Source organism: Crocodylus porosus, unplaced genomic scaffold, assembly GCF_001723895.1.
Source record: "Crocodylus porosus isolate Cpor-Errol unplaced genomic scaffold, CroPor_comp1, whole genome shotgun sequence".
Classification (NCBI taxonomy): Eukaryota; Metazoa; Chordata; order Crocodylia; family Crocodylidae; genus Crocodylus; species Crocodylus porosus.
Genome location: NW_017728886.1, coordinates 70,946,543 through 70,960,004, shown reverse-complemented (window position 1 = coordinate 70,960,004; position 13,462 = coordinate 70,946,543). Strand labels below are relative to the sequence as shown.

At 42.8% G+C, this 13,462-nt stretch overlaps 1 protein-coding gene across 1 annotated transcript in view; it reads right to left on the bottom strand.

The window, feature by feature from the left end:
• Positions 1-10,552, bottom strand: part of LOC109308832 — a 317,134-nt gene extending 306,582 nt beyond the window's left edge. The window contains exon 1 of the mRNA XM_019533298.1: positions 9,829-10,552. Within this exon, the coding sequence (XP_019388843.1) occupies positions 9,829-10,011 (183 nt within the window). The 5' untranslated portion in view covers positions 10,012-10,552. The remainder of the gene's footprint in view (positions 1-9,828) is intronic.
• Between the last annotated feature and the right edge of the window lie 2,910 nt (positions 10,553-13,462).

Sequence of the window (13,462 nt, the reverse complement as noted above, 5' to 3'; positions counted from 1 at the left end):
CAACATTTTTATTAACGATTTGGATGTGGGGGTGAACAGCTCACTGGCCAAATTCGTGGACAACACCAAGTTATGGGAGAGCATGGTCATGCTTGAAGATAGCCTATAGATATAGGTGGACTTAGACAAGCTAACAAGTTGAGCAGACCAGAACCTGATGAAGTTCAACATCAAGAAATGTTAAGTTTTCCACCTCAGAACAATCAATCCCCAACACATCTACAGGCCTGGCAGCACCAAACTAACTAACATCACAAATGTAAGGGACCTGAGGTTAATAATAGACCACAGTATGAATATGAGCTGGCAGTGCAATGCTGTAGCCAGTAGTGCAAATAATACTCTTGGCATGCATCAATCGATGCATGTACAGCAAAACCAAGGAGGTGATTCTTCTGCTCTACTCAGCACTGATGAGACTGCAGCTGGAGTACTGCATCCAGTTCTGGGCACCACACTTTAACAAGGACCTGGACAAGCTTGAGAGAGTCCAAAGAAGAGCCACCCGTATGATCAGAGTCTTATACAGCATGCCATACGAGGAAGGCTGAGAGATTTGGGACTCTTCAGCCTGTGGAAAAGAAGGCTGAGAGGGGACCTGGTGGCAGCTCACCACTACATCAGGGGAATACATCAAGGGCTCGGTGAGCAACTGTTCATCACGGCACCCAAGGGGAAAACCAGGAGTAATGGCCACAAATTCCTCAAAGACTGATTCAGGCTCAACATTAGGAAAAACTTCGTCAAAGTGAGGATGTCCAGACTTCGGAACAAGCTCCCTCCAAAGATGGTGCAATCACCTACCCTGGAAATCTTCAAGAGACTAGACAGTCACCTTTCTGGGGTCACCTGACCCCCAGTTATCTTTCTTGCTTGGTGCACGGGGCTGGACCTGATGATCTTCCAAGGTCCCTTCCAGCCTTATAATCTATGAATCTATGAATACATGTAGGTAAATTGTTCATGGCTCTGGATGTGTTATGTAATCATTCATACATGTACCTCATTTCACTCTGTAATGAGGGGAACTAGAAAGAACATACTTTTAATGAATCCCTACATTGCAATTAATGTTTTTGCTTTCCCTAAAATATTTCTATGCTTGCCCCACGAACCATTCAGACTGTGATTGGGCTTTCAAGCTTCATCCACTCATTGATCATTTGGCTGAAAAATTTAAAAAGCTGTTCACTCCTCACCAAAACATTTCTCTTGCTTTTTATTTAGGGGGAGAATCATTTTAAATAGTAGTGCTCAGTGCTGTAGTGCTCAGTTCTGTACGGGAATTTACAAAGCCTCCATGGGAGTTCCACCAAGTCTATCCTGTGTGCTGCTTTACTATCTCAACTGGAAAGATCTTAGATGTTGAGTCCCTTCCCTTCCCCCAAACTGCTATCTTATGGTTAAATTACAATGTAGAAATCATATAGGACCTTATGCTTCTCTTGCTGAGCTCTATACATACCATTTATAAGTGAACAAATTCAAAATATGTATTCTTTCACTGTTCTTGGACATGCCAGCATCAAATTTCACCATACCATCAAGTAGAAATGGCAACTCAAAACAACCGATAAAACTAGTAACAATGAAAAACTACTACTCAGCACTTTGAAGAGGTACTAGGAGTAAAAATCACTGGTAAAAGATTTTGTATATTCTCACAATTAAAGCCAATTTTAGATTCCACTACAAGTCAAGACGTACATGATAAATCTATGCGAGTTGTAGAGTATATTAAACACATGGGAATGACGGAAGGAGGAGAGCTGGCCAAAAAGCAGGGCTTCCAGTTCATGGGAAATTTCATTTATTCCTAATCTTTTTTTCAGTCTGAATCCAATTTTTTTTTAATTTCCCAGAGCTAACAGCAGAGGTAAAATTGATCAATATATCAATTTTACAAAGCAGCTTCAGGAATCTCCCAGATCTGTTGTTCAAGGACACCAGCACCATGCAGGACTTACAAGCTTTGAATCCCAGGTCTGCCTCAGGGACCCTGGAAGCTCTGAGAGCCCTTGCTCCAGTCAGGATTCTCAGGTGTAGCAGGCTTGCTTTTAGGAGCTTGGGTTGAGTCCCAGGCTTGAAATCTTGCTGTTTTGATTGGTGGAGCCCATCCACCAATCAGGAGGCAGCAAGAAGAGTTAAGTCACACTCCTTTCCTAAGGGGAGAGGGAAAGGAGCTTCTCACCCCCCTCACCCCCACCCCCTGGACCTGATTGAAGACTGCAACACTCAGGTCCAGAAGACTTCAGGGGCAGAGCCCTGGGGAGTATAAAAGGAGCTGCATGCCCAGCATGAGGGGAACACATCCCGGACAGAGAAGAGATGAGTGGGGCTTAGAAAAGCTGAGGAGAGCTGTGAAGCAGGGCGAAGCAGTAACCCAGAAGCACCCCTGAAGACTTCCATCAGCAGAGAATGGCAGATGGCTCCAGCACCTAGGCTCTTGGTGTGCAGCATGGTGTCCAGACCCTGGAAGCTGCATGAGGCAGCTGGGGTCTGCAACCTCGGGTGTGTGGCCAGAGACACGGTGCACAGGCCAGTGCACAGAGCAGGATCTTTGGAGTGCTTGGGCGGCTCAGGTCCTCAACCCCCAGAACGAGGCTGGGAGCTAGATGTAGGAGGTGCTGTACAGAGGGTCTGGGAGGGGATCGAGCCTGGTGCTACACGAGGCAGCCCAGGCCTCCAACCCATAGCAAAAGGTTGAGACCACAGACTCAGACAGTGCTCAGGCTACTGAGCCAGCAGACAGGGATAAGCCAGAGGCCCCAGAAGCCCTGAAAGGCAGAGCCCTGTTCCAGGGGACAGTAACACCCCTGAAGCCCACCACAGGCAAGAAAGCAGCTTGGCATGGAGGACAAGAGCCACCTTCCAGGCCTGGGAGCTGTGAGCTGCAGGGAAAAGAGAATTCCCACAGGGGAATCCTGGTTAGTTAAGGGCTCCTGAAAGTGGAGGTCTCACTGGGAGGGCCCCCCTAAAGTTACCAGCTTCCTTGTAGGACTTGGGAAATGCTCAAAGGCATTGGGGTTTACCCTTGGAATTAAGTTTATCTTTGGGGTTCTTGTGTCATAGGTGGTGTGATGTCATGCCTTATATTTTGTGAATCTCTCATGTTTGTAAATTAGTAGATGAGTAGAGTCCTAGAGCTCTGCTGGGACTCCCTGTTATTATTTCACCTGTTGTTTATTTGTGGCTTATTTATCGTTCACCCATACTTATCTATAGTTTATCTGTTGGCTATCTATGTTTATTTTGGGGTTTATCTGTTTCACATCAGATACTTACCTGTGTCTAGAGCACTGGTTTTATAGCATTTACCCAGAGGGTATTGTTTATATTATTTGTTTAGATAGATATATTGTACATATGTTTATATCCACATCTCTTTTCCTTGTGATAACTATATACAAATTTATTTACATTAACTTAAAAGTCCCTTGACTGTCCTGGCCTGGTTCTATAGGGACAGAGGGAAACTGAGCTGTCTGTAGTTCTCCCACAACACACCTGCCAGCTAACAATTCCCTTCAATTGGAGAAGGGGAGTATATACCCGAGTTACCTGGGCTACACAGGGCTCCCAAACTCTGCAATGCAGACCTGGGTGCCAGCTCCCACTTAGAACCCATGCTTCCTGGAATGTCATACTATTCAGCCCTGGAGAGCTACCTGGTAGGTCTTCTTCAGAGCCTCAAATCCTGGAGTCTTACCAGATGAACTGCCCTGAGCCTGTGGAGCTACACCTTGCAAGGACCCTGGTTGCAGGACAGACCTGCCATGCAGACTACTCTAGGGCAGAGGACCTTCAGCTCCCAGGTCCCTGGTTCTGAAGTCAAATGGCAAGCAGGCTGCCAGAGTCAGGGACTCCACACTTCCAAGGATCCAAGCTTCAGGACAGATCTGCCAGGTAGACTGTCCCAAGTCCTAGATCCTAGAAGCACACAATTCTAGTCTGACAGAAAAAACAATAAGGTTCCACCCAAACTTTATCCTAGATAGAGCAGACATCCATGGAAACTGAGATGCTTTAAACAAACATTTTTGGCTCAACAAACTAGCTTTTTTTCCAATTAGCTCCTTTCAGGAGTCAGAGCAAACAATGGAGCCCTATGATACCATGTGCAAAAGTGTGTGCTAGTATATAAAAATGGAGACATTATGGAGAAAATGAAACTATTTAAAGTATTTTCAGGATTTCTAAAATAATTTCTCTTCAGATTTCTGAGAGAAATGGCAGGTATCCAGATGAATGTATGGAAGTGGCTTAATTCCTTCCTGGAGGGATGTACTTAAGTCATAATTGGAAAACACATCTCTGCCATTAGACTCTGACTTGAGGAGTCCTCCAAAGATGAATTCTTTCCCTGATAATTTTCAGCATCCACAATACAGACTGAAATGCCAGCAATATCCATAAGACAAATGAACAACCTACTGTTCAGCACACAACTATGCTGCTGCTATGAAGATGTCTCTGGGCTTGGAGTAAACCAGCTCAAAATGAAGAACAGTTAAAATAAAACAGAATCCAAGCAAGCCAAAGATGATGCTGTGGACATTGGAACAGTACATAACGATGGTGGAGTCTTCTTTAGTTGAAACTAGGTAGGCAAGGTTTTTTGGGTAGATGTGATATCTTTTATTAGACCAACTTAGTTGAAACTGTACACCCACAGTTGTTCAATTCAGTCCACGGCTCATGAATTCCTAGCTAATGCTAAGCTCTGAAAGAGCAATATACTCAAGTAATACTTTTCTATAATTTCTATTTGTCTAGGAAACTTCATAATAACAGATGAATACCTGGCCTCAGTTATTCCTGTCTTCATCACTTCTCAACTGGACTTCAGCAATCTGGGTATGAAGCCTTTAGCACTTAGGAAACTCTAAGTAGTACAGACTGCTGCAGTGCACCTAGTCAGTCACAAAGGCTACCCAAACTGCGCCCAACCTGTTCTCTACACTAATTTTCCATAAACATTTCTACAGAATTTTGATTCAAACTCAAGGTCTTGGTCCTTATCTTTAGGACACACAAAGATGTAGGCTTAGGTATCTGAACAACCAGGATAAAGATTAAATTTGACAACTGCCCACCTCTGGCACAATGGAACAGTCTACAATGGACACAATAACGTCAAACTCAGCTCTGTGGGAGACAAAACGCTCTCAAGGGCCAGTCGGAGACTATGGCATGAACTCCCCCAGGAACTAAGGGCCACTACAAACCTCTCCACATTTTGTTTCAAGTGAAAGGTGTATTTCTTTGACCTTGTCTAAGATAAGCACATAGCAACATGTAGGTTCAAAAATTAAAAAATCATTTAAAAACTCCATACCAAAAATAAAATATCAAGGCAACGTTGTATCACCCTGCATGTGCCTTTGCCCATAAAAAGAGCGCGGAACAACAAACAATGCATGACAAATGTTAGTAACATTGCTTAAAGCACTAATGCAAGCTACTCTGATACTATGATGATAAACAGAGTATAACAAAGAACCTACACACACACACACACACACACAGAGAATAGAAAAGAATAGAATAATTCTGAATGAATTCACCAGCATGCTCAAAACATTCAGGTTGTTTCCCCTCAGAGACTGCAGATTAGCAACATTCTCGCATACCTTTGAACTAGAAAAGCATGCTGGGAAATGGCATCCAATAACAAAATACTTCAAAATGGGCATATCAAACATTGCTACCAATGTACTTCTGAGTTGCAATGTAATATAGCTAGCCTAGGTAGATTTATTTTCGCTGCAACTGTGGTGTACTCATTTTCAAGCAAATACAGAGAAAATGTTTCACTTTGCAGCTATTTCACAATGGCCTGGGTACAAAGTGAAAATTGAGGGTGTGCTTGTAGATGCACTGAATTCTTTAGTGCACATTTGGAAAACATGGTTTATAGAGTTGTTTCCCTCAATGTCTAAAAAAATTAAAGAGAAGAATTTTTTTCAGTTTCTATGTAAAGTTAGATTACTAAAATTCACATGTAGGTACCAGGTGGACTGATTTTAAAAGGCACTGAACACCAATAGGTGTGGATGGAAGTTACACATCTGCAGAAATCAGAATGTTTTTATGTAGATGCCTAAATCCAGGTGCATAACTTAAGACACTGAAAGTAAAAAATATTGGTCATAGTGTCTGCGCTAAAAGAGATAGGTGTAGGGTCATAATTTGTTATTACCTAAAAGATTCCTCAAAGGCTAAATAAATGCTTTGAAAGATGCTATTCCTCCATTACAAAGTGAAAAGAAACCTCTGTAAAAAATTATGCATCCACACCAGGTAACACAGTGCCAAGGAAAAGGCCACGATCAAGACACCAGTCTAAAAATAGCACATAATCAATTCTAAACCTCATCTGCATTTGCTGGTTAAAATGTGCAGACAATGACATTATGTACTGTTCACTCCAAAATTACCCAGTTTGCCAATCTAGAGTGTTGTGAAAGGTTCCTGATTATGGCGATATTCCCACATTATTTTATTTGAAACAGAAAGGCCTATAGGAGTATTGGAAATTGTTTTCCAATGCTAATATTTTGCTCTAAGTGATGAAATGGTGTTGATATAAAATAACACCTTATTAATCTCATACTATAGCAATATTTGTCCCTAATTTTGTCATCATATAAATGACAACTATGTCTTTGCTCACCAAGTAAATTGTATTTCATAAATAATAAAATCAATACTTCATCATTTTCCACAAAGATCAGAGGTATTGGTCATGCATTGTGTTCAAATAATAAAACATAATTTCTAATATAGTTGTGTTTTAAAGGCCCCTATGTGACTCAGGCTTTGACCCAAGTAAAACATGTAAGTATGTGCTTAACTTTAAGTATGTGAATCGTCTCAGTAAAACCAGTGGCACGACTCATTATCTTTAAAAGCATGTGTTCATGAACATAGGCTTAACCTAAGTGTATAAAGGACATCTGATGGGCTAGAAAATGCATAGATACAATGAAAAATACTTTGTGATACCTTTGTAATGGGAGTCCTTAAGGAATTCAGATATGTTTCTCTTAGTAGGAAAGCGATTTGAAAGATACTGAAAAGGTAGCTTTGTTGCTGCCTAGGTTTTGATGTAGCTGTCACTAGGCTGGAAGCAAAAGTCCCACTGCCTTCAACAGGAGTGGGCTTAAACCTTAAACATAACATTTTTTATTATTTGAGTAATATCCTAAATGTGAAATGTTGAGATATCCTGGAATCCAGACATTTAGATAATTTTAAGTAAACTATGCATGTGCCTTAAAATCTTATTGTTATAATCTTTACCATATCCGCAACAGGGGCAGGATGTATTTGTGTTATCTTTGACATCAGATTACTGGTTAAATAAGCAATTATTTTATTTCTATCCAATTAAAAGGACTTTAGATGATTTTTCCATCGATACTTGAGTCTTGGGGGGTTTTTTACTTCAGAAAAATATTATTTTATATGTAAATGTCAATATATTGTATTGTATTCTTTTATTTAATGATTTCCCCCTGCATTTTTGGAACAATTGGTTTATTAGACATTGACATCCCAAAGATTTTGGCACTGAGGAATAATTCAGATTGTCCTGGGAAAGCATACAGAAAAGATACATAGGGCCCTGCTACATGTTCAGATTAACACTGGATAAAAACCAGCTACAGAGTAGTTACACAATTTCAAGCAGTAACTTTGGCTCTTTTCATAACTGGACAGAATTTTTTAGCATGTGACAATTACTTTGTACATATGGCTAAATTTATTGCACAATTAACCAGTTAATTGCGTAATATATGTAACGTGTAGCAGGAAGTATAGTTAGTGAGATTAGAAATAGCACAAGACTCTCCACACACAGAACCTGAAGGCACTGAAATACCTTTAGCAACAATGGGATCAGAAGAACTGATGCAAGGTAAGGTAAGGTTATACCATAATGCATTTAAAAGCTACAAGTACAATTTTAATTATATTTTGTTTCTATGCCAAAAATTGCTAACAAATGTAAAAAAGACACAGCCTTAGTGAAATCCTACATGTTAATTAGTTATAATATAAGTGCTAGAAAAGATCTGGCTATTTTACCTGCAGTTATATGTTCTATTTGCCTTCCTGTCACCCACCATTGGTAGAACATTAGGCAGACTGCAAGGCGCATCAAAAAGTAACTATTGAGCACAGATTTCTGCTGATGGCAGGATTTTGAAATGCTCAAGGCACTGGCAGTCAACATGTATGTAAATGACAGCATCAACTCTGTATTTAATCCTTTTGAAAAGTAACACTGCAAGAATACATTTAAAATTCTGTTAAGCAACATAATGCAAAGAAATGGTTCCTAAAACTGAACATACCCAGCCATTTCCAACTGTTACAGTAATGTGCAGTCATGACATAATTAAATATTCATAAACTCGAGGGAGACAGAAATGCTGTCTACAAATATTAGAATATCTAAAGCCACCATTTAGCATTTTAGGAACAGATATATTATATCCACTTTTTAAAGCCATGTTCATATGACTGGTGTTTGAAACTATTTAAATTACAACAATAGCATTACGTTTACAAGATGGTCAAAAAAAATCAAAAAGTATGAGGTACAAAACATGTAAATATTGTGAGCTAATAGTCTCCAATAAATGGCAGAACATTTTTTAAAAATATGTATCACGATGATCCATCTTTGATTAGAGGAATATGTGGCCTGACTTAGCTTGTGAATTAATTTATTGCATTTCGGATTTACATTTCTTCATTGTCCAACTGTTCTCTCTCACATTTCTAAAACAAAGCTAACTATGCCACAGTAAAATACTTTATGAAACATGACTCACTTCCAGCACAATGCAACATTCTCTTTTCATTTAAAATGCAATTAAAAATGGTGTGTGCGATATCTAGTCACATACAAATTACCCAGACTTCAATAACATTGTAGTCCTGTTTGCAGCCATTGAACACGTGTGGATTACTCTTGGCAAAATTCATCCTAATACTAAAACTTAGGCATTTGTCAGCAGTGTGTGTCTGTTACAGACTTACACACACATATTCGTAGGCTTCCCTTTCGTCAACTCACGCTGAGAAAAATTAATGGAAATGAAGATGATGCCTACAGACAAAAGCACTGAGCACTGCACGCTGCTAACGTTATATTATTATTACGACAGTATTTTCTGTTCCATTCACTGTCCTTTCGGATGCATTTAGCAGAAGATATATAAGCGCCAGAAGAATGCAATCTGACCCATTTCTGGTTGAACTCAGTTACCCGAAGGCTTTCGCTCGCTACAGTAGTAAGCAGCTGTCCCCTCGTCTACAATGACACAGCAGGGCTGCTTTCCTCACAGGTAACTCGCCCCTTGCCCTCAGGTAGAAAAAAAACCCATGCTAGGGGAGAAGGGGCTCTCGACAGATACCAAATGCGGCAAGTCGGGGGAAACTTTTAGTGCAAGGGTTTCATCATTTTGCATTCCCCTTCAGCCAAAGGCACTTTCAAGGCACTGTCCACAGAACAATGCACGGCAGGTGGAGATGGACGGGCAGGGCAGCTCCCCTGCCCTTCCGCCACCTCAGCCCCTGGCGCCTCTCCCCTCTGCCTCCGCCCGAGGACAGCCCCCGTGCAGAGGCGGCGGCGGCGGCGGCGGCGAGCCCGGCGGCTCGCACTTCCCAAAGTCATTCTCCCCTTCCTTCCCCGCACAAGGGCGCCCCACCCCTCTCCTCATTCTCCAGCTGAGCGCAAGGCTGAGGAGTTGATTCAACACAACGGAGGCGGCTGGGCTGGGCGATGCCCGGCTTTGGAGGCGGCAGACCTACCTTTTTGTCTTCCCTCTCGCTGGTCGGCCTCTTCCCCGGGTGATCGCTGGCACTGCTGGCACTTGCACTTTCCCCCGGCTGCTCATCCTGCTGCCGCTGCTGCTGCTGCTGACAGCCTCCGGCCCCCTGCGCGTGGGGGATGGGCTCCGGGCACGGAGAAACTCCCTTCACATCCATCTCCATCTTCCAGCGCGCTGCCTTTCGAGACAAAAGCAGACAGGAATACTTTCCGCCGCCCGGCGTCTTGCCGGCTCGCTTTTGGGTGCCCCCCCCCCCTTGTTAAGGTTGGATCAGGAGGCTGTGGCACGCATGGCTCTCTCCGCACCGATCCGGCGCCTGCAATTCGCCCCTAGAGCCTCCAGACTTTTGCATCCAGCGTGTGTGTCCTTGGTGCTCTGGCCTTCAATCGCCCCTAAACAGCGAAAGCTAACTAAGCAGCTCGCTAGCGACTGTCGGGTCAACCCCCACCCTGCTCCCTCCCCTCCGGCTAATTGTGGTGATTATTCACTCGCTGCTATCTAGTCCGTCCCAGGCCCGGGCACGCGTTTTGAGCACAGCCTTTGGGACAAAGTTAACTGGAGGTGGCTGTGGGAGGGATCGCCGGGCTGCAACGCTGCCAATAACCCGGTAATGTCAAGTAAAAGTTAAACCTTCCCCCTCGCCTCCCCTCCCCCTCGCCCAGCTCCCAGGCAAGCACGAAAGAGCAACGGAAAAGAAAGCGGATTCCGACCTGTGTGAGGTGCCGGTGGCGAGGAGGAGACAGGGCTGTGCCCCGACCCGGGCTTTTGTTTCCACCCCCACCGCACGCACACACACACACACACACACACGCCCGTGTAGCAAATGTGGTCTCCTGGCTGTGGCTCTCCTCTCCGTGCTCCGGGTGGCTGTGTGTGGCTGGAGCTCCCTCTCTCTCAGCCTGCCAGCGCCACGCAGCACTGCACAAGGAGAGCTGGAGTAAGGAGAGCAACCCAGAGCCAATTTAGGCAGGAAAGCTAAATCAGGACCGGCCACCGGCTCTCCCGGTTTATTAGCACCGGGGGGAGGAGGGGATGGGGGAGAAAGAGAAGAAATCCCGTGGAAATAGTTCAGTCCATCGAGCCTGCAATGTCCACACAGGAGGCGTGTGTTCCCCCGGCTAATCGCCTGTTCAGGCTGGAAGTTAGACATGGCAAAGGGTGTGGGGGGCGGGGAGCAACCTCATTAAGAAAGGTTTAATTACGAGAGTCAGGCTTGGGATAGTGACACTTGATCTCGCCCGTGGCTACTCTGAGTGGTTCACGAAATGGATGGGGAGCTTCGACCTGATCATTCTTAAATCAGGGCACCATCAGGTGACCAGTCTGCACTTCTAAATATAACACCGCATTGTCCTGAGGAGCTCCTGCTCTGAAAGTTAGCTGGGAACAGCTAGTGAAAGTCTGCAGCTTCCACGAAGATCTATAGGCAGGCGTGTGCATGGGTGCACGCACCTTATAACATGCAATATGTGCTCTAAAAATGTGACAGGGACCTTTCTAATCGCAATGAGCAACTCCCTACAGATCTAAAGCTCCCTCCAGAGGTGGTGCAATCACCTACCCTGGAAATCTGCAAGAGGAGACTAAGACAGTCTTGCTGGGGTCACCCCTGACCCCCAGTTATCTTTCCTGCTTGGTGCAGGGGGCCTCCCTTCCAGCTTAACGTTACAATCTATAAATTTATCTATAAAGAAGAAACTTCAGGAGCTTTGTCCTTTGGTAAGTAACTAATACAGTATTACATGAAACCTTTTTGGTTTCATTCTGCCCGAAATGGGCTTGTTATTACATCTGTTCTTGCAGATCTTATTGAAACAACATGCTGGGTGAAGGGCAAGTTAATTTTGCAGTGGTGAAAAACAGGCTATTCATGTTTTAAATATGCACATTTAAAAATATTTGAGCATTAAAAAAGTCAATCATCTTCTGGTAAATGTGGGTTTATTTGCTTCTCAGTTACAGGAGCCTAAACCTCCATAGAAATCATTAGAGTTAGAATTCAAAATTGATGTAAATAAAACCAGAATTATACCCTATTTTATTTTATATCAACTCACTTAAATATAGTGTATATTTTTGCAGGGGAAAGGCAAGGGATTTGAAAGTATTATGCAGTAAACTCATCAGAATGCAATGGTAGCTAACAAACTTGGCTGTGGGCTCTGTTGGTGACATGTTTCCATAGCCATAATCATTCCAAAAAGAGCTCATAGGCAAGCCTCCCAATCCTCCACCCCTCAAAAACTTAAAACTTCAATTAAAAACAGACAAAAGTTAAACCAAATTCAAACACTTCACTATGTACTGTGAAGTTTACTAGAGCTAGGCTTCAGATCTAAATCTGAATGTAGGGGCCCTTGTTCGAGAAATATCTACCACTAATCCTAAATCAGTGGTTTTCAGCCTGTGGTCTGCAGACTCCAGGTGGTCTGCAGACTATCTAAGGGGTCTGTAAAAGATGACTGTGATCAATCAAAACTATATAAGTACCCACACTTATCATTCAAAGTGGTCTGCACTTCCATTCAAAATTTCCAAAGAGGTCCAACACCTCCATTCAAAAATTTTTAGGGGTCCCCAATATAAAAACATTTTGAAAACAACTGTCCTGTGCATTCCCAGAAACTCACAATACCTTCCTATGTGCTCTAAGTGGCTATGATGAGGAATAGGGAAAGAGAGGCAATTTCTTAGATAATCATATTCCTAGTCCATCTGGAAATCTGTACAAACCCAAATATTTGAATGGGGACTTTTCCTCCTACTGTTGTCTGTATATATTCATAGTGAAAAGTACATAACAGACTACTGCATTTTAACATGCCTATGCTATCTAACTGCTGGGGTAGGGTATGTATGGAGAAGAGACCAGTAGCCAGATCTTATTTCAAAGTAGTTGCCCTGGGATTGGCAGGGAGGCAGGAACCATCCAGTTCTAATTAATATGGCTGGTAAATTGTGGAAAGAAAAGCAGAATTACAGAGATGTAAAATGATTTGCCCAAGGTCATGAATCCAGTCAGTGGAATCATTCATATAAAACTAGATGTCTGCTTATAAAAATGGCAGTTGCTGTGTGCAGATATTTTTTCCAGACATCTTTCATGTATATTTGTGTATATAATAATATGAAATAAGGGGGTGATTTTTGTATGTATTTATGCATCTGTTTGAAAATCGCTATTATAAATGTGCGGGATGTATGCAATCCTTTCAAGTAAAGTAGCATTAGGTATCTGTCAAGGGAGACACTAAGTTTAACTTTCTAGTGCCTCGCATGTCTGTTGGTTCAAGGTTCACCTACCAGCCACAATCAGCATATGCATAATTTTGACCTTTTACTACCCTCAGACAATTCAAATCAAAGGTTTCCTGTTGTCAGCTCAAACTCCTTGGGGCCTCGCTCAACACCATATCTGTCAACTTGCATTCCAGACTATTTCATTCTTTTGGTTGAGAGTTGCAAACAGAGGTGCCTCCTCATGAAGATTCTGACCTTATCGATAATTCCCTCTGTACTATACATTTCAAAGTGGCTGACACAGATGTTCACTGAATCATTTTCCCACCCATTGATCTCTGTTTTTGTTCTTTAAGGGACCTTACTGTGAGTCT